The sequence below is a fragment of the Pongo pygmaeus genome, chromosome 12 (assembly GCF_028885625.2).
Source record: "Pongo pygmaeus isolate AG05252 chromosome 12, NHGRI_mPonPyg2-v2.0_pri, whole genome shotgun sequence".
NCBI lineage: Eukaryota > Metazoa > Chordata > Mammalia > Primates > Hominidae > Pongo > Pongo pygmaeus.
This window is the reverse complement of record NC_072385.2, coordinates 42989298-43016445: the sequence shown is the minus strand read 5'-3', so window position 1 is coordinate 43016445 and position 27148 is coordinate 42989298. Positions and strand designations below refer to the sequence as shown.

At 38.3% G+C, this 27148-nt stretch overlaps 1 protein-coding gene across 3 annotated transcripts in view; it reads left to right on the top strand.

Annotated features, from left to right (window-relative positions):
- The window catches only part of ANAPC1 (anaphase promoting complex subunit 1), a 117557-nt gene that overhangs the window by 52501 nt on the left and 37908 nt on the right, over positions 1-27148 (top strand). For all 3 annotated transcript variants that reach the window (XM_054474990.1, XM_063648552.1, XM_063648553.1), the window contains 9 exons: positions 671-819; positions 6292-6370; positions 6981-7017; positions 7112-7182; positions 9550-9728; positions 12707-12921; positions 15199-15317; positions 18531-18802; positions 24974-25208. In XM_054474990.1, coding sequence (XP_054330965.1) covers positions 671-819; positions 6292-6370; positions 6981-7017; positions 7112-7182; positions 9550-9728; positions 12707-12921; positions 15199-15317; positions 18531-18802; positions 24974-25208 — 1356 coding nt within the window. The remainder of the gene's footprint in view (positions 1-670; positions 820-6291; positions 6371-6980; positions 7018-7111; positions 7183-9549; positions 9729-12706; positions 12922-15198; positions 15318-18530; positions 18803-24973; positions 25209-27148) is intronic.

The following is a 27148-nucleotide window of genomic DNA, read 5'->3' as shown; positions in this document are numbered from 1 at the left end:
GTTGGCCAGGCTGGCCTCGAACTCCTGACCTCAAGTGATCCACCTGACTCAGCTTCCCAAGGGGCTGGGATTACAGGTGTTAGCCACCACATCCAGCTTTTGGTTAGAGTCTTTATATGCCTTGGGAACAAGAATTTGCCAAATTTCCATCCAGGATGGGATAAAATAGAAGTCATTTAAATTCTACATTTAATAACATAGTTACTTATGTACTGTGGCAGAAAACATGAAGCATTTTGGAGAATATGGAAAAACGTTATTCCTTTTTTTTTTTTTTTTTTTCGAGTCTCGCTCTGTCTCTTAGGCGTGATCTCGGCTCACTGCAACCTCCACCTCCTGGGTTCAAGTGATTCTTCTGCCTCAGTCTCCCAAGTAGCTGGGACTACAGGTGCGCACCACCAGGCCCAGATAATTTTTTTTTGTATTTTTAGTAGAGACGGGGTTTCATCGTATTGGCCAGGCTGTTCTTTAACTCCTGACCTCGTGATCCACCTGCTTGGGCCTCCCAAAGTACTGGGATTACAGGCGTGAGCCACTGCACCCGGCTGGAAAAATATTATTCTAGTTGTTTCAAAATGACAGGTAACTGTTGATCATCTTCCGTTTAAAATAAAATAATGTTGTCTTAATGTATTTTTGTGTCTTTTTGAATATTTATCTAATTTTAAAGGTCAAACAGGATTTATGCATCATCCATCATTTTTTACGTCTGAGCCACCAAGTATTTATCAGTGGGTGAGTTCTTGTCTGAAGGGTGAAGGAATGCCACCTTATCCTTACCTCCCTGGAATATGTGAAAGAAGCAGACTTGTAGTCTTGGTATGTATGTGGAGTGTTAACTACCTATCTCCTTTTTCTTTTAAAATTTAGTTTTAAAAAGTACACCTAATATTAAGTTTTTCTTTCTGTGTATACTTTTGTGAATTTCAGTACGTGTATAGATTCATGTAATTACTACAATTAGGATATAGAACATTTACATCACCCTCAAAAATTTGTCTTATGATTTTGAGATTTATCCAAGTCGTTTCCTGTATCAACAGTTCATTGCATTCTATGGCTAATTAGTAGTTTATTGCATGAATGTGCCATAGTTGGTTTTTCATTCAAGATAATTGGGTTGATTTCAGTTTTTAGCAATTGTAAATATAGATGCTGTCAGCATTCATGCTTAGCGTTTTATGTGAACATAAGTTTTGCTTTCTCTAGGACAGGTACCTAGGAGTATGATTGATGGGTCATGTAGTTAAGTTTATATTTTGTTTTTAAGGAAACTGTCATCTATTTTCCAGAGTGGCTCTTCCATTTTACATTTTTACCAGCAATATTTAAGAGACCATTTACTTGCATTCTTGTTGGTGTTTGGTATTGTCACTCTTTTTTATTTTTGTCTTTCTGAGAGATGTGTAGTTATACCTCATTGTGGTTTTAATTTGCATTTTCCTAATGGCTAATGATGTTTTGAGGGTTCTAGGTATGAGGTTTTGTCAGATATGTGGTTTGCAGATATTTTCTTCTAGCTTCTACCTTGTCTTGTCTCGTCATTCTCTTAATACATCAAAGAGCAAAAGTGTTTAATTTTGATGAAGCTAGTTTATCTGTATTTTTCTTTAATGGATGTTGCTTTTAGTGTCATGTCTAATAATTCTTTGTTTAACTTCAGGTTTTGAAGATTTTTCTCCTGGGTTTCTTTGCATGTTTTACATTTAGATCTCTAATCCATTTTGTTAATCTTTTATAACATGTCAGGTTTTAAGTCAAGGTTTTTATTATTTCATTTGGATATCCAGTTCTTTCAGCACTATTTTTTGAAAAGACTATCCTTTTTCTATTGCATTTGCACTTTTGCCAAAAGTTAATTTGGCCACATTCTTGTGTGTTTGTTTCTGGACTTTCTATTCTGGTTCATTGATCTTTGTGGCTGTCTACGCTGTAATTACTGTAGCTTTATAGTAAGTCTTTAAAATTGATTAGCGTTACTCCTCCCTTCATTACTCTTCTTGCCTTTTCATACTGATTTTATTTTTATTTTTATTTTTGAGACAGGGTCTCACTCTGTCGCCTAGGCTAGAGTGCAGTGGAGTGATCTCAGCTCACTGCAACCTCCGCCTTCCGGGTTCAGGCGATTCTCCTGCCTCAGCCTCCCAAATAGCTGGGATTACAGGATCCTGCCACCATGCCCGGCTAATTTTTTGTATTTTTAGTAGAGACGGGGTTTCACCATATTGGCCAGGCTGGTCTCGAACTTTCAACCTCAAGTGATCCGCCCAGCTCAGCCTCCCAAAGTGCTGGGATTACAGGTGTGAACCACCGCGCCCGTCCCATACTGATTTTATAATCAGCTTGTCTATAGCTACAAAGAAAAATCCTGCTGAAATTTTTTTCAAAGAAACATTTCATTATTTTTATTATTTTTTGTTTACCTCTAGCTGCAAATCTCATGATTTATTTATTTTTAGAAATTAGTTTGTTATTACTGGTTAATACATGTCCAAGATCAAACCTTCATATAGAACCATAGGGCTGTAACGGTGGATAAGGTAAGTTTCTTGGCATACCTGTTCCTCAGTCCCCCCATCTTGGAGCAGCCTGCTCATAGGCCCCTTGTGGGCCTTTCCAGGTGGGGTCTTCCCAGGCTTGCAGGAGAACCATATGCTTTTATCCCTTCTCTCAAATGTTGGCAGACTGTAAATGTCTTTGCCCCCTGCCCTTCTTTTTCTTTACTCTGCGTTTTGCTCTGCTTCATGGTGAGAAGTGCTTCAGAGTCCCCCCATGGCTCCAAAACAGACATACAGAATGATGATTCTGTTGAAAAAACACAGATTTTTTTAATGATAGCAAAATATATATAACATAATATTTGTCGTTGAAATTGTTATTATTTCTTGAGACAGAGTCACTCTGTTGCCCAGGCTGGAGTGCAGTGGCACAATCTCGGCTCACTGCGACCTCCACCGCCTAGGTTCAAGAAATTCTCCTGCCTCAGCCTCCTGAGTAGCTCGGATTACAGGCGTGAGTCACCAAGTCTGGCTAATTTTTGTATTTTTAGTAGAGATGGGGGTTCACCATGTTGGCCAGGCTGGTCTTGAACTCCTGATCTCAGGTGATCTGCCCACCTTGGCCTCCCAAAGTGCTGGGGTTACAGGCGTGAGCCACTGCGCCTGGCCTGAAATTATTTTTGAGTGTACAATCCAGTGGCGTTGAATACGTTCACATTGTTATGTTGCCATCACCACTGTCTGTACCCAAGACTTTTTCATCATCCCCAACACAAACTCTACCTATTAGACAGTGACTCCCCATTCCCCTTCCTCCCAGGCCCTAGTAATTCCGTTCTGTTTCTTATGAATTTGTCTCTTGTAAGTACCTCATATTATGGGAATCAAGCAATATTTGTCTCTCTGTGTCTGGCTTATTTCACTTAGCATAATGTTTTCAATGTTCATCCATATTGTAGCATGTATCAAAATTACATTGTTTTAAAGGCAGTATTCTATATATTATTCCATTGTATGGATATACCACAATTTATCATTTCACCTGATGATGGACATTTGGGTTGTTTCCACCTTTTGACTATTGTGAATAGTGCTGCTGTGAACCATGGGTATGCAAATATCTGTTCAAGTCTCTGCTTTCAGTTCTTTTGAATATGTACCTGGTGGTGGAATTGTTGGGTCATATGGTAGGTAGTTCGATGTTTAACTTTTTGAGGAACTGCTAAACTCATTTTCCTAGTGGCTATACCATTTTACATCCTTATCAGCAATGCAAGAGGAAGGGTTCCAATTTCTCCACAGTCTTGCCAACACATATTATTATTTTCTATTTGTTTTTTTAAAAATTATAGCCATCCTAGTATTTATGAAGTGATATCTCATTGTTTTGATTTGCCTCCTTAATGATTAGTGATGTTGAGTATATTTTCATGTGTTTATTGGCCATTTACATATCTTCTTTGAAGAAATATCTATGCAGATCTTTTGTGTATTTGAAAATTGGATTTTTATTTTCGAGTTTAGGCATTTTTATGCTCTAGATATTAATGTATCAGATACATGATTTGCAAATATTTTCTTCCATTCTATAGGTTTTTCTGTGAATGTCTTTTCAGTAAAACTGGCATGAGTGCTCAGTTTACCTCTCTGGCCTTTCATCTTAGTTTTATCCTCTTGGTATTCCTTTATAACTTGTCAGTTCAGAGATCTATTTATAAAAATATGAATTTATTTTTATTTATAAAAATATGAATTTATTTTTATTTATAAAAATATTCTGAAAACTGTCAACAGAAGCCCTTGTTGATAGGTTTTTGGTTTTGTCATTATAAGTTTTATTGGACCTTTTTTATTTTTTATTTTTGTTATTTGAGACAAGGTCTTACTCTGTCACCCAGGCTGGAGTGCAGTGGTGCAATCATGGCCCACTGCAGCCTCAACCTTCCGGGGCTCAAGCAATCCTTCTACCTCAGCCTCCTGAGTAGCTGGGACCACAGGTGCACACCATCACACCTGGCTAATTTTTGTATTTTTAGTAGAGATGGGGTTTTGCCATGTTGCCCAGGCTGGTCTTGAACTCCTGACCGCAAGTGATAAATTTTTTTTATGTGATGTTTAGCTAATGAGACATTTGTAGTAACCTTCTAGCTTATGGTGGCTCTTTTCTATTGAGTCACTTGTATATGCGGACATGGCATTGTCTGTGTACCATTTGTTGAAATGAGGGAAAGGAAGGAAGGGAGGTAACATTTATTGGGAGCCTGTTGTCTTCAAGGAACTTTATGTATGTTTTCTCATTTAATAGAGAGATCTTATGTACTTTTGTGTTTGTGTTATGTGTTGAATATTTTAACTCTTTTTGAGAGACTTTTTCCTTTGTCTTATCTTTTTCTTTTCCTCTTCAAAGCAAATACCACTACAGCTCTGTACTACTAGATACTGCTTAGATAGTGAGAGAGCACTATTCGATACCTGTTGGAATGACTGAAAATAACTTTTGGTGAGGATATGGAGCAACCGAAACTCTCATACATTACTGGCGGGACTGCAAAAGTGGCACGGCACTTTGGAAAACTGTTTGGCAGTTTCTTGTGAAGTTAAACATACACTTACCATAAGACAAATCCCAACTCCTTGGGATTAAGAGAAATGAAAACATATGCCTACACAAAGACCCGCATGTATGTGAATGTCTTTGGGGCCAGGCGCGGTGGCGTAATCTCAGCACTTCAGGAGGCCGAGGAGGGCGGATCACGAGGTCAGGAGATCGAGACCATCCTGGCCAACATGGTGAAACCCTGTCTCTACTAAAAATACAAAAATTAGCTGGGCGTGGTGGCGCGTGCCTGTAATCCCAGCCACTCTGGAGGCTGAGGTGGGAGAATCGCTTGAACCCAGGAGGCGGAGGTTGCAGTGAGCCGAGATTGTGCCACTGCACTCCAGCCTGGCGACACAGCGAGACTCTGTCTCAAAAATAAATAAATAAATAAATAAATAAAGCAGCTTTGGTCATAATGACCACAAACTGGAACCAAATGTTCATCAGTTTTTGAGTAGGTAAACAAAGTTTGGTATGTCTGTATAATGGAATACTACTCAGCATGAAAAGGAAGAAACTAGTGATCCTTGGAAAGACGTGGATGAATCTCAAAGACTTATGCTAAGTTAAAGAAGTAGCACAAAAAAGACTACATATCATATGATTCATTTACATGATATTGTAGGATAGACAAAACTGTAGAGCAAGAAAACAGATGAATTGTTTCCAGTGCTGGGTGTAGGAGGAAAGGATTGACTACAAAAGGAACAAGGGAACTTTTTGGTGTGATGAAAATATACTATATTGTGAGCGTGGTAGTGGTTATGTGATATAACATTTGTCGAAACTCACAGAGCTGTACACCTAAAATGGATGAATTATTCTATGTTATAAGTATTTTCCAGTTATACTTCAATTATGTAGCTAGGTGTGGTGGCTCATACCTGTAATCCCAGCAGTTTGGGAGGCTGAAGCAGAAGGATTGCTCGAGGTCATGAGTTTGAGCCCAGCCTGGGCAACACAGTGAGACTCCGTCTTTACAAAAAATAAAAATAATATAAAAGAATTAGCTGGGCATGGTGGTGTGTGCTTATAGTCCTAGCTACTCTGGAGACCGAAGCAGGAAGATTGCTTGAGCCAAGGAGTTTGAGGCTGCAGTGAGCTATGATTGTGTCACCGCACTCCAGCCTGGGTGACAAAGTGAGATGCTATCTCTGAAAAGAGAAAAATAATGTTAATTTTCTTCTTTTGCAGAGTATTGCACTGTACATACTTGGTGATGAGAGCTCGGTTTCTGATGAATCCTTACAGTATTTAACCAGAATAACTATAGGTAAGTTGGTGCAATGTTGCCTCCGGAAACAAATTTTTGTAAATGTCGGTATCAGAATTGAAAAAAGAATTGAATTTTTCTTGTTTGCTTTGGCGGCCATGTCTTACCTTTTTAGTACTGTTCTGGTCTGTTGCGGTCTGTTGTCCACAACTAATTTTCAGGTATCAGGATTACTTAAAATCTAATAAATCTTGTATTTTCAGTGCAGGTAAAAAGGACTATTTTAGCCTGAAGGAAATTATTGTACCATTGACTCTTGAACAACATGAGTTTGAACTGTGTGGGTCCACTTACAATGAAATTCTTTTCAGCCAAATGCAGATAGAAAATGCAGTATTCTCTGATGTGAAACCCATATGCAGGTTCTGCAGGGCCAATTGCAGGACTTGCACATGCACGGATTTGGGTACACATGGGGTGTCCTAACCAGTCCCCTGAGTATTCTGAGGGCCTTGACTGTACTTTTCAGCCTGCCACAGTATTGCTTATTTTATTATTTTTTTAGATGTTGTTTGCTAAAGGATTCTTATTTTCAAATGTCTTCTACATGTTACATGTTTTCTTTACCAGGATGACTATCAAAATTAAGTTTCATTTTGTTGCCTTTTAGCCCCCCCGAAGTTGCAAGTAGAACAAGAGGAAAACAGGTGACTTTTATTTAGACTGTGCTTTTATGTCAAACACTTAAAACAATATTATTTACTGTTCTGCTTAATAACTTTATGTTTTATTCTCTTATAGGTTTAGTTTCAGGCATTCTACGTCCGTTTCTAGTCTAGCTGAAAGATTGGTTGTCTGGATGACTAATGTAGGTGAGAGCTTCTTTGTTACCTCCTAACTAGGCCCTGCTTCCTCCAGACTAGCTAGAAGTGGAAGGCATGAGGAGAGAGGGGCTCTGGCTTTGTGAAAAGGCCTCACAAGATTGAGATTATGGTTCATCAAGCCGTATTCTTTTTTTCTCGACAGTCTCACAACTTCCGTATAATAATATTTGGGATACCAGCTTTTTATCTTGGTGCATAAGGAATCTTTATTTGCCATTACACTGGACCATTTGAGGCTGTGGCTATGTAAGCTGGTCTCTGAGAATGGAGAACTTTAATCACCCTACATACACACCTGAAATCATTGTGATACTCAGATATCAGAAATGGGTGGTTTTGGCAAAGTCTAAAAGCAATAATATAAACATTTCAGGGTATACTTTTGAAGGATAAATGCACTTTTGAAGGGATTTCAGGCACCAAGATGAACATTGAACTGGGAAGAGGAAGAGGGAGGAAAAGAGTTCTTTATTCCCTATTCCCCAAACCTATGCTCCTAGGTTTTTAATTAAGTAAAATACCAAAGAAATTTTTTTCACAAAGAACTGAAAAACAAAATTAAAAATTACTGCCACGAAGACATGATTTTTAAAATGAGGATGTTATATGGGATGTGTGTTAAAAAGTAAAGTTTTAATGAATATTAAAAGATGTTTTTGAAGTCTTATCTAAAGTATGTACTAAATGAAGTTTCTGACAGGTTTTTTTTTTTTTTTTTTTTTTTTTTTGCATTTTACCTTAAAAATGACGATAACTGTTGCATAGCATACATACAGGATACCTATGCTAAAAAATATTGGATTACTTCTATCCATTTGTATATTGCATAATATTTAATAAGTGTTATTCTCATATAAGGAAACATTTTTTGCCTCAATAGTTAATTGACTTTTTATATTATAAATAATGCATAGTATTATAAAATTTAGAAAATCATGATACGAAAAACATGATTTAATTAACCTGAGGATAAAAAAAATTTAAATATGAAATATGGTATACTTACAAAATAATATGTCAAACATATATGTTTAGTTTAGAGAATGGTACTAAAGTGAGTCTTGATGTACTGGTCACCCACCCCTAGAAACAGAACATTACCCGCATAGTAGAAGGCCCTTACATATCTGTTCTTGGATGGTCCCCTCCTGTCACACACTCCAATGTTATAGTGAACCACTGCCCTACCTACATTTGTGTTACCTTACTCTTGTTTTTCTTTATAGTTTTACATCTTTATAAATTGCTAGGTTTTATGTAATTTTGAAAATATATAGATGTAAATGTATGTTCCTTTTTCTTCACTCAACTTTGTTTTTTAAAGATTCATCCATGTCGACTTATGTAGCAGTAGCAGTGAGTCATTCATTTTCTCTGATATAGAGATTACTTTGTTTGAACATATCACAATTTAATTACCCATTCTATTGATGATAGACAATCGGACTCGCCCCTTTCTCCATCTCTTTTTTTTTTTCCATAACAAACCTGTATTGCTAATGAGTATTTTTATACCTGTGTCTTGGTGTACATGGGTATAAGTTTCTATATGGCTGTTGATGGATCAAATGGGTGGACTGACCTATACATACCATTTTCCAAAGTGGTTGTACCAGTTTACACTACCATTGGCTATGGATAAGAATTATTGTTGCTTGGGCCGGGCGTGGTGGCTCATGCCTGTAATCCCAGCACTTTGGGCGGCCAAGGTGGGCGGATCACGAGGTCAAGAGATCGAGACCATCCTGGCTAACACAGTGAAACCCTGTCTCTACTAAAAAAAAATACAAAAAAATTAGCCGGGCATGGTGGTGGGCGCCTGTAGTCCCAACTACTCGGGAGGCTGAGGCAGGAGAATGGCGTGAACCCGGGAGGAGGAGCTTGCAGTGAGCCGAGATCGCGCCACTGCACTCCATCCTGGGCGACAGAGCGAGACTCCATCTCAAAAAAAAAAAGAATAAAAAGAATTATTGTCGCTCTACATAGTTGCCAACACTTGGTATTGATTGGCTTTGACATTTATATTTCTCATTGGCTTTAATTTGCATTTTCCTGATCACTAATTAGGTAGAGCATCTTTTTATATGCATATTGCCCATTTATGTTTCCCCTTCTAGGAAATGACTTTTTGTCCTTTATGTTTTTCTATTAGATTGTCTTTTTTTCTTCAGGTTTTTACAAGTTCTTTCAAAGAGACTTCCTATACTAGTCCCTGATGTCAAGACATTAGTCTGGTAGTAAGATGAATAAAATGAATTTATTTGTCAGGATAGATATTGTTGCCAACTTCAGTCAGGATAATTGGGACAGTGGCAAGTCTAAATTAAAATTTTTCTCTCTTCCTTTAACCATTAGGATTCACTTTAAGAGATTTGGAAACTCTTCCCTTTGGAATTGCTCTTCCTATCAGAGATGCAATTTATCACTGTCGTGAGCAGCCTGCCTCAGACTGGCCAGAAGCTGTCTGTCTCTTGATTGGACGTCAGGATCTTTCCAAGCAGGCCTGCGAAGGAAACTTACCCAAAGGGAAGTCTGTGAGTATCAACATAGAAAGTTCAGAGTTCCAATTTTAGCCTTAAATAAAATCATAAAGTAGAAATGTTCTTCATTTTCCTTTAAGGCTTTTTCTAAGTATATATATTAGCTTTTCTTTTATATTATATGCCAGATGGGGTTTGTAATTGTACGCGTCTTATTAATTGTAAGTTGAGCATAGGAGCAGGAGATTTTGTGAATGTTCTGTCTTGTGCCTGGATCTTTCTTTGCCTTGAATCAGGACAAGTCCTGAGTGTAGTCATGGAAACTACCATGGCTGTTTCCCTACTTGTACCATATTAGTAATTAACCACTTTATAATTATTACATAGGAAAAGGAAGAGCACATATATCCTGAATTTGGATGGGTAATTATATATAAATATTTTCTACTGCATATTTTTTGATGTGTTGAATTTTTTGAATTTAACCTTTTAAATAGGTGTAAACATATTTGTTTAATCACATAAAACTGCAGCCCCAGGGAAAAAAATGTGTTTTTTTCAGTAGAGTTGTTTAAAAAGATGTCTTAAGCTATCCCTCCTGAAATACTGTCTTTCATCAATCATCATTTTTTTTTTAAGTGAGTTCTAGGAATCCTGCAAGTAGAAAGTAAAATTATTTCATTATTCTCCAATTATCTTTTTAAATCATCCTCTCTTAAAACTTGAAAATGAAACTTTTAAAACTTATTCTAGAATTCTAGGTAACTTTAAAAAATGAACAGTAGAATCTCATCAAGGAGAATTCAGGAATAATAATTCCACTCCTGGTGACTCTTTTATGTTCATGTCCCTGAGAAGACAGTGGGAATTTGGCCTTACCTCTTAGTAGCTTTTGAATCAATACATAATAATCAGTACATTGTAACTATGAGTCACCTTAGGTCTTCTTACTACTTCTTCAGGGCCTATATCAAAACTTATTCCTAATCTCAGAGTTGCCTAATGTGTACCCATGCCGGAGGCAGTTTCCATGGGCATCTGATCTCCAGCAGGGTCATCCCAGCACGTCTCTCCTTTAATCTGCGTCTCAATCACAGCTCTTCGTTGAATTAGTATTTACATCCTGTTTTAAACTGAAAACAAATCATTTTGCTTATAAAATGATTTTCCTGTGAGAGAGAGCAGTTCAGCACCAGTAGCATTAAAACATTAATCTGTATTTGAATGTTATTTTAAGTAATTATCTAAATACAGTTTGTTCAGTTGAGGCTACATTTTATAACAAATTCCATCTAAATTTATTGTGTCACTGTTTGAGACTATATTTTATAGCTAACTCATCCATTAGAATATAGTTTTTTTTTTAATTAGATATTTTATAGGAACCAAAAATGAATTTTTAGGAACTGAAAGTGATTATTTGGTCGTATCTACTTTTTTTCCAGGCTAACCTTGTTTTCACATTAAATGTTGCAAAACTTTAACATTTCAACTTGGAGTTATTCTTTTGTTAAAAGAGTATAATACTGTTTTTGAGAGAATATGATATGATTCCATGCAATTCACATCTGTGTTGCAGTTAGATTTAATTATTTGGACTGGGAAGCCCCATATTAAAGCACATGGCTGGGCTTAGAACATGATGACAATCAAGGAATTTACCCTCTTACTTATTTTGCTGCAGTTCGGTACTTTTCCTTCTAAGAAATTTTTATTGGAAACACATTTTTTAAAAATAGTAAAAACTGGCTGGGTGTGGTGGCGCATGCCTGTAATCTCAGCACTTGGGGGTGGCCAAGGCGCAGGACTGCTTGAGCCCAGGAGTTTGAGACCAGTCTAGGCAACATAGTGAGACCTCATCTCTACTTAAACAATTTAAAAAAAAATTTAGCCAGGTGTGGTGGTATGTGCCTGTAGTCCTAGCTATTTGGGAGGCTGAGGTGGGTGGATCTCCTTGAGGTCGGGAGTTCAAGACCAGCCTGGTCAACAGGGCAAGACTCTGTCTCTACAAAAAATAAAAAAAAAAATCTGGGTGGGCGGTGCACATATGTAGTCCCAGCTACTCGGGAGGCTAAGGTTGAAAGATCGCTTGAGCCCAAGAGGTGAAGGTTGCAGGGAGCCATGATCACACCACTGCACTCTAGCCTGAGTGACAGAGTAAGACCCTGTCTCAAAAAAACAAAAACAAAAACTTAATAATGAAATCCAACCATGATCCTGTCTATTTAAAGTAGTAAAGTAAGAAAGTATTTCATTGTGTGACTTCCCGCAACCCTTGGTGTATATCCTTTCAGGCTTTTTTCCTTCTCCTTCTATTAATGAACAGACAATATTTAAATTAGCATTATTAGCAGTGACTAGTATTCATATTCTACTTGCAATAATTTCTTTTTTAAAATGATCAGGATGTAGTTAGATTTTTTTTATAGTTTATTCAGAATAGTTCTCTGTTCGTATCCAGCCCCTTGACTGTTGTCCTAAATTTAAACTCTCCCCGTCATTTCCAAATATTTCGAAGTAGGCAATGTAGTACTTTGTTTGTTTGTTTGTTTGAGACAGAATCTCACTCTGTCACCCAGACTGGAGTACAGTGGCACGATCTCGGCTCACTGCAACCTCTGCCTCCCGCGTTCAAGTGATTCTCCAGCCTCAGCCTCCCCAGTAGCTGGGACTACAGGCGTGCACCACTGCGTCTGGCTAGCTAATTTTTGTATTTTTGGTAGAGACCGGGTTTCACCATGTTGGCCAGGCTGGTCTGGAACTCCTGGCCTCAGGTGATCTGCCCACCTCGGCCTCCCAAAGTGCTGGGATTACAGAGTGTGAGCCACCACAGCCGGCCAGCAATATAGTACTAGAAAGATTTGTAGATTAGAGTTCCAGTATACATTGCGGCCCCAACCCATGCCTGCTTTGGAAAACATATTTTCTCTGTGCTGGTATAGTCATGGCACATCAGCCTATATGTCCTCATGTTCAGTAAGTGCATGTTAACTGCTTTTGAAATTATTATTACAATAAAGTCTGTTACTCAGGTGCTCTCATCAGATGTTCCTTCAGGAACAGAAACTGAGGAGGAAGATGACGGCATGAATGATATGAATCATGAGGTCATGTCATTAATATGGAGTGAAGATTTAAGGGTGCAGGATGTGCGAAGGCTTCTTCAGAGTGCGCATCCTGTCCGTGTCAACGTAGTGCAGTACCCAGAGCTCAGCGACCACGAGTTCATTGAGGAAAAGGAAAACAGGTGAAAGAAAACACGTGTACTATCTCTTGTCACGTTTCATTGTTACATTTGTGTCTTGTTTATATTTGTTTTTCCTTCAAGTTTTTAGCATTTAAAACCCTAAAGAGATTTAAAAGATACTTTCAAGTGAAAGTATGCCCTATGTTTTAAGTTTTCATCCAACTTCAACAAACCACGTGTGTTAGCAAAATGTCTTTGGCTTTTGAGGACATAATTGTTGTATTTCATATCGTCCTCCTCTTGAAATACCTAATAACAGTTTACTCTTTAGAAAAGGTGAATGTAAAACTATTTTGCCTGATAATTACCTTAAGAATTTACAAACAAAGAAAACACTGGACTTGTTTTTCTGTGTCTTGATCAGGAATAGATTTTGAGATTAGTGGGGTTTTTAGTGTAGTTTAAACTTATATCAGTATTTTTTTTTTTTTTTTTTTGGATATGATAGATAATACTTCAAATAAAAATAGTTAAGCCGTTCTTCTGCCACTCCCCTGCACAGGATGTCCCTTGATACATTGTAAGACTCAGATCCCTGTGACATTCCAGAGCTATTCTCTTGGGACACTTCTATTTTAAAATTCTCTCCTTTTATCTGCTTATCTCTATCATCTATCATTCATCTGCCACTGTTTTCTAGTTCTCTTTACTTTTTTTATGGTGCTGTTTTGAGGGGAACCGTCACCCACACTTAGCCACAGGCTGCTGAAGATCTGAATTAGTTGTGATTTCCCTATTAACTGTTTCCTCGCCACATGTACCCAGTTATTAGTCACCTGTGAATAAAAAGATGGAGTGACAGAAGTTGAGTTTAGAGCATAGGATTTATGAGCATGGCCTCTAGAGCCAGGCATGGCCATGCTGTGCTGGGTGACTTTGGTTAAATTACTTTACCTCTTGTTGCCTCAGTTGCCTCATCTGTAAAAATAGGCATACTTCATGGGATGGTGCTGTGTATTAAGTGAATTATTTTTACATAGCACTTAGAATGCTGCCCAGTACATAGTAAAGCTCAGTGTAGTCAGCCATTATTAGTAGTAGAGTTCATTGATTCTAAGATGCAAGTTTTTTCACTTTTTAATATCTCTGAAATCAGATGTGTATTTCAGTGAACAGGTGTCATAGTTTAATTGGCAGTGCTTTTTCTTTCTTAGTTTCTCATGAAATAATGATACATCTTATCAGTGGCATCTTATATTCAGGGGATATAATATTGTTCTCATTATAATTTTGTTACTTGTGCAAAGTTGAAGTGAATTATGTGTAAGATTTCCTCTAAAAAAATTCTGTGGGTTGCAACAGCTTCTTGGCTTTGAATTTTCCTCATCCCAAATTAATGTGGCGGTCATGTTCCCAGAGAATCTTTAGGACAGCAAAATTTTTCTTTCCAATTAGCTAGAAAAGCAGTTATGTGTGTCCAGTTAAGGAGGGAGTATGCTTATGAATAGCTTTGTCTGCAGAGAAAATGTTCGTCAGTTGTCAGCCTCTGAAGGAATATTTCTGTGTTTTCAGATATAACTTGTATAAGCGTTTCTTAGTTATAAATGCCCTACTTCCAAAATTTCTGTTAGTTTTTTTTAAGTGGCTATATGGAATGTTAAGCTATTTTAACATAGGAACAAGTTGAAGAGTGGTATATTAATTTCACAGTAGAGCCAACAGAAACCATTTTAACCTTGAACATACCTGATATATAATGGATTAGTCCTATAAATCTAGCCATCATGTAAGTGAAACCAATCTGTGTTTCCCTTGGAGACACCATGAAATCCATTCACCTCTAACATAGGGACCTTGTTTCTTTTCTTGTGTACAGGCCACAGAAATGGTACTTCTAAGGCTGTATTGGCAAAAGGGATGGGAGGAGGATCCCACATGTACTGAGGACAGCTAGACTGAAATTAACACAGTGATAAAAACCCCAAAAGTACTGTATTTTCCTTTGAGAAGGTTAGCATCCATCGGAGTGGAATTTTAAATTTCTTTTTTTTTGAATGCCTAGAGAGAGTTGGCTTGGTTTATAGGCCAGGTGGTTTTCATTCAATGTAAATATGAACGAAACAAAGGAAATATGTCTCTCCCTAAGAGTGTAATAGGAACAAGAATATTAAAATGAAAATAATCATGTTTGGGTAGTTCACTCACATCTTTATATGAATTTACTTTGAGACAACTTCATCTTACACAGTACACCTTCTTTTGAAATACTTACAGATGATATTTCAATTGCGCTTTGCTTTAAACATTTTCACATGTTGGTTTTTACTTTAATTACAGATTGCTCCAATTGTGTCAGCGAACTATGGCTCTTCCTGTAGGACGAGGAATGTTTACCTTGTTTTCATACCATCCTGTTCCAACAGAGCCATTGCCTATTCCTAAATTGAATCTGACTGGTATGTTAAATTCTGGGCTCAATGAGAAAGGAAAATGATTAAGTACATGCATTAAGTGTAGTTCTTTAAATTAGTTAAAACAAAAGAAATGCTCCCTCTATCCCCAGTGATTTTAAATTTTCCTAATAGCTGCTATAGTGGTTATCAAAGCTCAAATACCATGTCAAACTAAACCTTGAGAGAAGCAGAATATAGTTCATTACTCATTTTTGCTTTTTAATGAGGTGATTTCAAGATATAAAAAGTCACTTGGAGAAGTTCAGAAAGATATTATTGATAATGGTGAGACTATTGAATTTTAAATAATCTTAAGTATAATATGTAAAAATATTTAGTTTTAAAATATCTTATGTCATAGTTTGAACAGATGATCATTGTATAAATCAAGAAATGTACTAAGCAAAAAGAGAAAAAATGGTCACTTGCAGTACTCCCACTCTTCTGCGTTACTCCTTTTAACGTTTTAGTATATATGTTTCCTAAGTTTATTTCCACATATTTATAATTTTATGTTTGTTTAATTATCAGAAAATTTAAATCCATTTTAGATATTTTTTTAAAATTTACAGTGAACATCCTTTTATATCTAGCAAATAAATGTATGTGTTTATAATTATGTGTATGTATTGTATACACGTGTTTTTAATTGATACATTCATTTATATTTGCTTCAGAGTATTTCATTCAGTGGATATACCATAGTTTATAGAAGCAGCCTGGTATTGTTGGAAATTACAGTATTTTGGTATTATAAACGTTGTTTGGGGCGTATTTGTCCTATGTATTTAGGCTAAATGCTTAGAAGTAGAACTCTTAGGACAGCAAGATGAATGGTTTTAAGGAACATGTCGAATTGCCTTTCTGGTTGGCACAAGTTTTTATTTCTGCCATATATAACTGTAGTTATAGTCTTGATTACAATGAGTTTTATAGTGCATGTCCCCCAATGCTGATTTGAATGTGTTCTAAAGGTGACAATTACATAGTTGAAATTATCATTGAAACTCTATTATAGTATATATGGTTTTGTGAAACCTATACAAAATGTATGTATAATGTATGTTGTAGTAGTATTTAGTATATGTAGTAGTATATAATGTACAATTTAATATATGATAAATAGTACATAATATATGCAAACATAATTGTACAGTATTTTAAATTGCATACTTTAAAAAATCCAGAGTTCCAGTCAGATTTGTGAAAAGCTTGTGCTTTGAGCAGCATGCAGGAAATGAGATTGACTAAGTGAAGAACACATTCCCATCTCCATATCATGCTTATTCTGAGCCCTAATCTCACTGAGGGACATAGTGAGCAGAGTTGCTTTTAATATTTAAATTGTCTCAGAGGTAAAGCACCTGTGGCAAAATTTTAACAATTATTGATTCTTGATGGAAGGCATGGTATATAGATGTTCATTTTAGTAGTCTTTCCAACTGTTTATATGAAAGATTTCGTATAATAAGTGCGGGTTAAAAAGAAAATCTAATGCAAAATTGGCAAATGTTAACATGTATTCAATCTGAGTGATTTAGTACTCAAGTGATACTTGGGTGGGTTTAAAATATATATACATGCATCTTTTTTTCTGAACACATTTAATTGAATTTGCATGATTTAAAATGTGTTTATGACATTAATCCAACATTTTATTCTTTTAGTCATTCTGGTAGGCCAAAAAGAAAGGTTATCCTGTTAATTTAGGAAAAAATATTTTCTTAAATAGTTGGTTAACCCACACTGATGCGGCCTGTTGTACTTTTGTATGTTGTTATTCTCATTGAAGTAAATTTACCTTACCCTTTGCATTTTATTTTGTCTTGTGTATAAATATTATGTCTTTTGCATATGATGAATGAATGTTTCAGAAAGGTCACTCAGTTTTTTCATATTGATATGTCTGCCTTTTTTGAGAAAGTGCAAATGTAACTTACAAACTTATTACTCATTGTGGTGCTAACACTAGCAGTTGAGTTAGCTTTTAGGTACAAAAAGCGTATAGTAAAGACAAATACGTCTTACTTTGTGCTTTGTGTGTGTATGTATACATGCTACAAATAAGACACTCTGCATCTACTTAAAATTTATTTTACATAACATCTTAGAACTCTTTAAAAATGGTATTTTTAAAGCTGCAATGAAATGGATAACTATGCAGTAATTAAAATATTTATGTTAATTATTTTATCCGTGACTTAAGACAATATTCAAAATATATTTAAAAAGATTCAGTGTTTGCTGTATATAATGTAGATCGAAAAGAAAAGAATCAAGAAGAAATTCGTAGAGAACATATAGCATTGTGAACATATAATTTACATTGTTCTTAAATAAATGGACCGTAAAATTAAATCTAGTGAATGCCCTTTTGAAGTTCACTGGGTCACTCAAGTCTATAAAAGGATGCTTTTTACAAAACTATCTCTAAGCATTTTAAACAATAGCATATAATTAGATATCTATATCTGTATGTATATATATAGAGAGAGAGGAAAAAAAGAGAGAGAAGGGGGCATATATAGGTAAGAGCTGTAGCAGATTTATTAAGGTTCTTGTTTCTTTTTTTTTTGTTTGTTTTTGAGATGCAGTCTCTGTCTGCTACCCAGGTGGGAGTGCAGTGGCATGATCTTGGCTCTCTGCAACCTCTGCCTCCCAGGTTCAAGTGATTCTCTTGCCTCAGCCTCCCAAGTAGCTGGGACAGGCACACACCACCAGGCCTGGCTTTTGTCTTTTCTTAAGATGTCATTTTTCCTTAATGTCCAGGGGAAAATATAGGATAGAACATTTGAAATTAACATCAATGTCATCAGATGTTGGGATTTATAACTTGTATAGTTTAACAGTGATGTTAGTCTTCATTTTGGTTTCTAAGCTCTCTACTGTTTGAAAGAAAGATTTCAAAGCAGTGATTATCCCAGTCATCTCTGTATAATGTTAAATTGGTATCAGTTATCTCATTATATAGCCTCATACATTTTAACAAGAAGGACAATGAACTGTTTAGACAGTGAAGGTTTTTCCAGTTCCATTAAGTTTGACTCACATGTACAAAAGTTTTAAGTGGTCATAGAGACCTAACATTCCAGGCATTATGGAGTTAATGGTTTTGAATGTAGAAAATGTAAGTAATCTTAGTCTTAAAGATCTAAATTTAACAATCTTGGTTTTGTGAATTTTTATTCTCTCAATGTTTTTCGTTTGGCTGGATAGGGCGTGCCCCTCCTCGGAACACAACAGTAGACCTTAATAGTGGAAACATCGATGTGCCTCCCAACATGACAAGCTGGGCCAGCTTTCATAATGGTGTGGCTGCTGGCCTGAAGATAGCTCCTGCCTCCCAGATCGACTCAGCTTGGATTGTTTACAATAAGCCCAAGCATGCTGAGTTAGCCAATGAGTATGCTGGCTTTCTCATGGCTCTGGGTCTGAATGGGCACCTTACCAAGCTGGCGACTCTCAATATCCATGACTACTTGACCAAGGTGAGACCTGTGCTCCCAGTGCCTGGCTTTGTGCCTTGCCTGGCTATTTTAGTAGCTCCTAATTGTTCTATTTGCTCTTCTTTCTTCATTCTTGTACTTCTAAGTCCATTTGTCTCATAGTACATGGAATAATCTTTCTAAAGCGTAAATCAGAGTATGTCACTTCTCTGGTCAAAGCCATTTAATTAATGATCTCCCATTGCTTTTTTTTTTTTTTTTGAGTAAGGCAGGGTAGAATTTAATGAGTGACAGGAAAGCTCTCAACAGCGAGAGGGGACCCGAAGGTGGGTTGCCAGCCACGAGGCTGAGTCTAGAGGTTTTTATGGGCTTGAAATGGGGGAAGTGGGGGAAGTGCATGCTGATTGGTCTGTAGGTATGCTTGAAAAAGCACCATTTAGAAATAGGCACGATAGTGTAGAGGACCAACTGGGGAAGGGCAGGTATATTTAAAGTAGGTGAAGGATAAGGACCAATCAGGAGAGAGCATGCCAAACAGGAATGAGAGCTTTCTAGTCCATGGATTTATCCAGAACTTGTAGCTTGGTTTTCAGGCTTTAGACTCTCCTTGGCTGGAAGGTTGAGTTTCATCTGAGAATTTACCTGCCTCCTACTGCTATCAGTCCCCGCTCTGAAGAGGTATATCTAACTTCTGTTAGGATAGGGGTGATGACTGTTCTGCTTCATGCTGACAGAGGGTGTTGTTTTGGGAAACAGCAGTCAGGTCTCTCTTAGAGGCATATCTAAGGGTCCCCTGGTAAAAGAGAGCCATCAACCGAGGTTCCATTTTCATGACCATTTGGAGTTCGATGGCCTCTAGGCGAGAAAAAACAAATTTTACAAGGAGGTTAAGTCCACATGGACCAAATATGAGTATTACAATGAGAACACAAAGAGGAACTAAAAGGGGGAAAAATCCATGCCCATATATTAGGGACACCTAGAAAAGACAGGAAGAAAACCTCTGAAAATGGACTGTTCTATTCCAGGATTTTGCAAAATAGGGTTGTCATGGGCATGTCCCCCTAGATTATTAGATATGTTATAATTAGGCATTGCAATGCTTTTAATTAGATTTCTGATCCACAGGCTGCAGAATCCAGTAATGCCCGATAATCCCCTTAGTTAGCTGAGGGTCTTGGGGAGAAGGAAGGAGAAAATGGGTCCAATTCTCTCCTCGCCCAGTGCCCTGGTCCCTTCTGACAAGACCAGGCATAGGTACTTCACTGAAGTCTGACGGAGTTGACCCTTGGACTTTGAAACTTTATGTCCTCTGTCAGAATATTAAGAAGAGGCTTACTGCCTTTCTGAGAAATTTCATCAGTTGGGGCGCAGCGTAGAGTGTCATCTACATATTAAGACTAACTTGAGTTTGAAAGAACTCAGAGAGATCTTTTGACAATGCCTGCCCAAACAGGTGGGGGCTGTCTTGGAATCCCTGTGGTAACACCATCCACGTTAGCTGGGTAGTCTGGTTGGAGGGATCCCTGAATGCAAACAAGTTTTGGGAGTTGGGGTATAATGGTATGCAGAAAAAAAGCATCTTTTAATTCCAAGAATGCAAACCATTTAGTTCCTTCAGGTGTCTAAGTTAACAAAATATAGGGATTGGGAACCACTGGGTAAATTGGTTAATTACACCAGTTACTCATTAAGGAGGTGGAGATCCTGGACCAGTCTCCATTCCCTGTTGGGTTTCTTTCTGTACTCCCAATATTAGGGTATTACAAGGACTGTTGCAGGGTTTAACAAGGCCCTGCATCCTTAGGTTATTAATGATGGCTTCTAGCTGTTTCCTAGCTTCTGGTTTTAGGGGATATTGTCTTTAATTAGGGAAGGAGATGAGATCCCTGAGATGGATTTGGACTGGTAAGACTGTTGTAGCTCAGCCAGTATTTTCCTGAATTGCCCAAACCTCTGGATTAATATCAGTCTCCACCAGAGGGAGGCAAAGAGTCTGTTCTGGAGCCATAAGGATGGTGGTTCCCATGTGAGCTAAAATATCCCTACCTCAGAGGAGTCGGGCTTTCAGGTATGATTAAAAAGGCATAGGTAAACAAAAGGTCTCCCTAGGTACAGCTAAGGGATTGAGAAAAATATCGAGTCAGAGGCTTTCCTGAGACGCCCCTCACAGTTGTGCTAAGGGAGGAGGGGAGGCCTGGAATGGAGAGGAGAACAGGAATGGCTGCTCTGGTGTTGAGTAGGAAGTCCGTCCTCTGAGTCCTTTGACCTCCAGACTCACCCGGGACTCCTGGATGGTAATGCAGCCTGAGCTGTCAGAGCTGGGGAGGAGAGCCCTGGGACCCATCAGTCCTGTTGGACCATTTGAGAAGCCGGCTCTGACCCTCGGGGCGTATGTTTCTGGAGGCAGTTTGTCTTCCAGTGGTCTCCCTTACAGATTGGACAGGGCCGTGGGGGCTGCTTCTGATTTCGGGGGCAGACTCTCTTTTAGTGCCCCCACACTGGTAACAGCTGGTCATAGAATGAGAAACTCCCTGGGATCCAGAGGTTTATATGCCTGTATGGCAGCTATTAGTGCCTCTGCCTTTTTCTCGTTCCTTTTCTCCCTTTTTCTTGGGCTTCCTCATGGTCCCGATTATAAAAGACCAAGGTGGTGACTTTCAGGATTTTCTTTAGAGTACTGTCTGGTACAATAGCTAACTTTTTGCAGCATTCTTCTAATATCTGGGGCTGCTTGGGTTATAAACTTGTCTTTCAAAATGAACTGTCCTTTTATAGAGTCAGGAGAGAGATGTGTGTTTAATTAAAGCCTCTCTCAGTTTTTCCAGGAAAACAGAAGGGTTCTCTTCAGACCCTTGGTTTATGGTTGATAACTTAATGTAATTGAGAAATTTGGCTCTAGTTCTCAGACCTTCCACTGTGCATCCCTGAAAATGTTTTCTCGGCCACTTTCCTAGAGCAGTGTCTGAGTCCCATTGAGGATTATTGGTGGATGCAGCCTGCTTGGCTGTCAGAAAGGGCTCCCTAATTTCTTCCCCCTTTTGGTAGGTGCCATAATAAGATAAACATTTCATCTCCAAATGTCTCAGTGACCTGTAAAGCCGCCTGCTTCTCTGAAGCTCTTAAGAGTCTGGTTGAGAAGTAACATGATACTCTTTCATGAAAGCTCAAACACTTGAGTAAGGTTCTGAAAGGCTTCAATATGCCTATCAAGGTCGACAAAATTTTCCTAGATTTCTTTTTATCTGCCTCAAATCTTGTAAAGAAAAGGGGACTTGTACTTTGATAGGACCATATTCACTAGGCATTTCCTGTAAAGGAAGAAGTGATGCTGGAGTGCATTCAGATCGAACTCTTCTAACAGGATGAGGTTCAAAAGGGGGCCTGGATAAGGGGGACGAGATGATCCAAGAGGAGCTGGGACCTGGGCTGGTGCAGGGGCCTCTGTCTTTTCTAAGGAGGCAGACTTTTTTCCCTTCTGTCTGGATTAAGTCTGGCTGGATATCACTGCTATAAGTGCAAGGTCTATTCTACATTGCTGACAGAGCTTGGGGTTATTCCTCAGGGCAAAAAAGGCCTATACATATGGAATTTTGGACCATTTTCCTTCTCTGTGGTTGAAGAGATCTAGCTATAGGATAGTATTATAGTTGTTATTTTCCCCAGCTGACTAGGTCTCCCCATCTTCCAACTTCTAGCTGGGCCAAGCCTTGGTACTGATAAATACCAGGTATTTTTTCTTCAGAGTCTGAGGATCAAAGGAGTCCCAATGTCTCAAGATGCACTTGAGAGGAGTGCAGCCTACCCATTTAGAAAGAGAGAGGGGAGAAAAAGGCATCCTTAGTCTTTCCCTCTGCTGTGCTAGAGTCCAAGGCGTCTCTCAAGCTTGCCTTGGTCGTGGATGTGCGTGCAACCGCCGTTCATGACCAGGGGAGGATCAAGCCAGCAGGAGTAGTTGCGTTCACTTGCACTCAGCCTTGACCCTCCTTGTCAACTGCCTTTGATTTCTCTGAATTCTATATGAGCTCAAGACTAAGATGAATCCAGGGGGTCCCTGCATATTATTTGTCTATAATTCTCATCTGGCTGACAGTTTATTTAGCTTCAAGCATAACCCAGCATCCTGCCCTGTAAAGAAGCAATTTCTCAAAGAGACACATAACTAAGTAACATTTCTCAGAAGAGCAGTAGGAAAAACATGATAGGAAAGATTGGAAGTCTTTGTCCGACACCTGAACAGGCTGTTGGGGACTGGGGGCAGGTGTAGGGTCCTTCGGATGTACCCTTGGCCAGATACCTTTAGTTGCCCCAGGACCTTATTCTGATCCCACACGATGGCTGAACTTCTGTGAAGGGAAACTGGTTTAGAACAAGGCCAGCATTCCCAACACCAGAGGGCAAAGGGGGATTGACCATTGCTCTTAATATACATTCTAGGAGCTGGTGTGAGCCTGTTCACTTCTCCAGCCCTAGTTGGTACCACTGTTCTTCTTCGTTTTTTTTTTTTTTTTTTTTCTAATGTGGAGTCTCACCCTGTCACCTAGGCTGGAGTGCAGTGGTGTGATCTTGTCTCACTGTAACCTTTACCTCCCAGGTTCAAGCAATTCTCCTGCCTCAGCCTCCTGAGTAGCTGGGATTACAGGTGTACACTACCACACCTGGGTAGTTTTTGTATTTTTTATGGAAACGGGGTTTCACCATGTTGGCCAGGCTGGTCTTGAACTCCTGACCTCAGGTGATCTGCCCGCTTCAGCCTCCCAAAGTGCTGGGATTATAGGCGTGAGCCTCTGCACCCAGCCCCACTCTTCTTGCTCCCCCACACTCTAACCATACAGATTGGCTATTTTAGCTCCCTGGCAAACTAAACTCTTTCACTTCACAGCCTTATTTTTTTTTTTAAGGAATCTTTATTTATATAAATATATAAAATTCACATACCATACAATTCACTGTTTAAAGTATATGGTACAGTGGTTTTTAGTATATTCACAGAGTTGTGCATCCATCACCACTGTTAATTTTAGAACATCTTTTTCACCCCATAAAGAACCTTGTACCCACTAGTGGTGACTCCCCATTCCTCTACCTCACCCCCCAACCTTCACTTCACCTCCTGCCAACCACTAATCTACTTTCCGTCTCTATGGGTTTGCCTTTTCTGGACCTTTCATATAAATGGAGTCATACAAAATATGGTATTTTAGGATGGGCTTCTTTCACTTAGCCTGATAATTTTAGGGTTCATCCATGTTGTGCCATCTATCAGCAATGCATTCCTTTTTATTGTTGAATAAATGTTTTATGAATGTACATTTTATTCATAAGTTGATGAATATTTGGGTTATTTGTACTTTTTAGCTATTACGAATAATACTGCTATGAACATTTGTATACATGTTTTTGTGCGGATGTATGTTTTCATTACTCAAGAGTAATGAAGTAATGGTAAGTAGTGGTACATACTTAGGAGTGGAATTGCTGGGTTATATGGTAACTCTGTTTAACTTTTTGAGGAACTGTAAACTGTTTTCCATAATGACTGCACCATTTTACAACCCCATCAGCGATACATGAGAGTTCCAGTCTCTCCATATTTTTGCCAACACTTGTTATATTGTGTTGAGTCCAGCCTCATTCTTTTGAATGTGTCCTTCCACTTGTCCCAGCACTGTTTTTTGAAGACTGCCCTTTACCTATTGAATTGTCTTGGCACGCTTGTGGTCAGTTGATGTTAATGTGAGGGTTTATTTCTGAATCACCTCAGAGCCATTTATTTACATGCTGTTTTATCACCTGAAACAGTCTTCCTCACCTTCTAAACTTGAGTGTCCCCTTTCCTGCCACTGTTCCTGGCTAATTTGTTTTCATCCTTCAGGTCCTAATATAAATTTCTTTGTATAATCTTTAGAGATTTCATCCCTAATAATCCTCTAGTCCCTCCCAATCTAAATTAAGCTATTTTAAAATACTCTTTCATAATACTTTGTACTTTCTTATTGTACTACTTTTTAATAATATATTTGTTTATGTTTTGTAATTTAACACTTTTTTTCCTATTAAGACATTAGGTCCATGAAAGCAAGGACCATGTTTGTTTAGTTTACTGCTATATTCTCAGTGCCTCTCACCTTGCCTGTCAACATAAAAGTACTTCTTGAAAGTGGCAGGCAGTATTTTATTTTAAACTATGTATTTGTTTTGTTTCTATCTTAGGGCCATGAAATGACAAGCATTGGACTGCTACTTGGTGTTTCTGCTGCAAAACTAGGCACCATGGATATGTCTATTACTCGGCTTCTTAGCATTCACATTCCTGCTCTCTTACCCCCAACGTCCACAGAGCTGGATGTTCCTCACAATGTCCAAGTGGCTGCAGTGGTTGGCATTGGCCTTGTATATCAAGGGACAGCTCACAGACATACTGCAGAAGTCCTGTTGGCTGAGATAGGTATGGGATTAATAGTGCTGAATCTTCATAGGCATGTACTCTCCACTCCACATGCACTCAAGTAAAAATGATAGTAAAATTATAAAAATTAAGGAAAGACAATGGTAGCTTTTGTGAGCAAAGAATGATCTAGTACTAATTAAAAAAAAACAACAAAACTCCAAGTAATGTTATCCAAGGCTAATGTAACTGCAGGTTATTAACCTCCATATTTATTTGCTAGCTCATTACTGAATTCCAGTGGTCACATTTAATGAGGTACCTGTGGTTTTAATCACCTATGAGTACGCCGTTTATCCTGCTTTACCAGCAGTGTCTAGCAGTGGCCTGCACTTAAAACTCAGAGTAGATTGTTTTGGTCCCTTAGAGACACTAAACTAAACACATCACAGTGTTTACTGTGTCAGATAACAGCACTTCCAATAGGAGTCAAGTAATTGACTCCTGCTTTCCTCCTTTACATGCTGGTGGGTATGTTGGTGATGAACCTGGAAATGGTAAGGTCCACACACTCACTTTAGTGAACATTGTCTCTGTTTTTTATTGGGTTTAAACTTTTTGGAAATCTGTATTTATGTGTTGTCATCTTTTTCTGCCAAATGGAAATGCTGTTGGCATTATTAATATGCTCAACAATTTAGTTACATACTTACATGTCCTATTCAAGATCTTTTCTATATGCATTTGTGAATATATTGTTAAAGATGTATTATTCTTTAGTATAATTGTATCAGATAGTTATTGCCACAGTGATGCTACATATATACAGGCATAGCACTGGCCCAGGCAGCTCTGCTTTAGGCTGTAGATGTGTAGCCCGCTGTTCCGCTGCTGTTCTGCCTCACCTGCCTTATTCTGGGACCCAGGCTGGAGGGTGCGTTTCTCTCGTGGTGTTAATAGAAACCTTAAGAGAGAACCAGTGAAGATTGGGACCCATAATTTAGTCTACTATAATGATAAATGAAATTATTCCCAAAGTTGAAATGTTTTGGCTATCACAATACATGGTAGCGTAAGTTAGAGATCTGAAAAACACTGATTCTGAAAATATTCAACACTGGTTGTTAAAGCATGTTCATCTGCAAAGTAGTTTACCATTCTTTGGCTATATCATGATGATGTCTAATGGTGTCATTGCACAGTCTCACAGCTGTGGCATACCTCTTTCACACTGTATATAGAAGATTTCATCTTTAATTCATATGTATATGCCTTTTTATATAATTACTGTCAGAATGTACATTAAAAACTTTTTTTTTTTTTTTTTTGGAGACAGAGTCTCACTCTGTTGCGCAGGCTGGAGTGCAGTGGTGCAGTCTCGGCTCACTGCAAGCTCCGCCTCCCGGGTTCACGCCATTCTCCTGCCTCAGCCTCCCAAGTAGCTGGGATTACAGGCACCTGCCACTACGCCTGGCTAATTTTTTTGTATTTTTAGTAGAGACGGGGTTTCGTCGTGTTAGCCAGGATAGTCTGAATCTCCTGACCTTGTGATCTGCCCGTCTCAGCCTCCCAAAGTGCTGGGATTACAGGCGTGAGCCACCTTGCCCCGCCTAAAAATTGTTTTTATAGATCATTGTTATAAATGGTTTTTAAAACAAATTTTGTATAATATTCATTGAGTTGATGGTCTGTAAAATGCCTTTTTTTTTAACTTTTAGAACTTTTTAGATTGTTTCTAATAATCCTTTGTTGTTATGTATAAACATTACACTGATTACCTTTGTGTGATTTTTTTCTTTAATTTTTATTATTTATTTATTTATTTAGAGACAGAGTCTCACTTTGTCACCCAGGCTGGAGTGGAGTGGCGCGATCTCGGTTCACTGCAGCCTCTGCTTCCCAGGTTCAAGCAATTCTCCTGCCTCAGCCTACCAAGTAGCTGGGATTACAGGTGTCTGCCAGCATGCCTGGCTAATTTTTGTAGTTTTAGTAGAGATGGG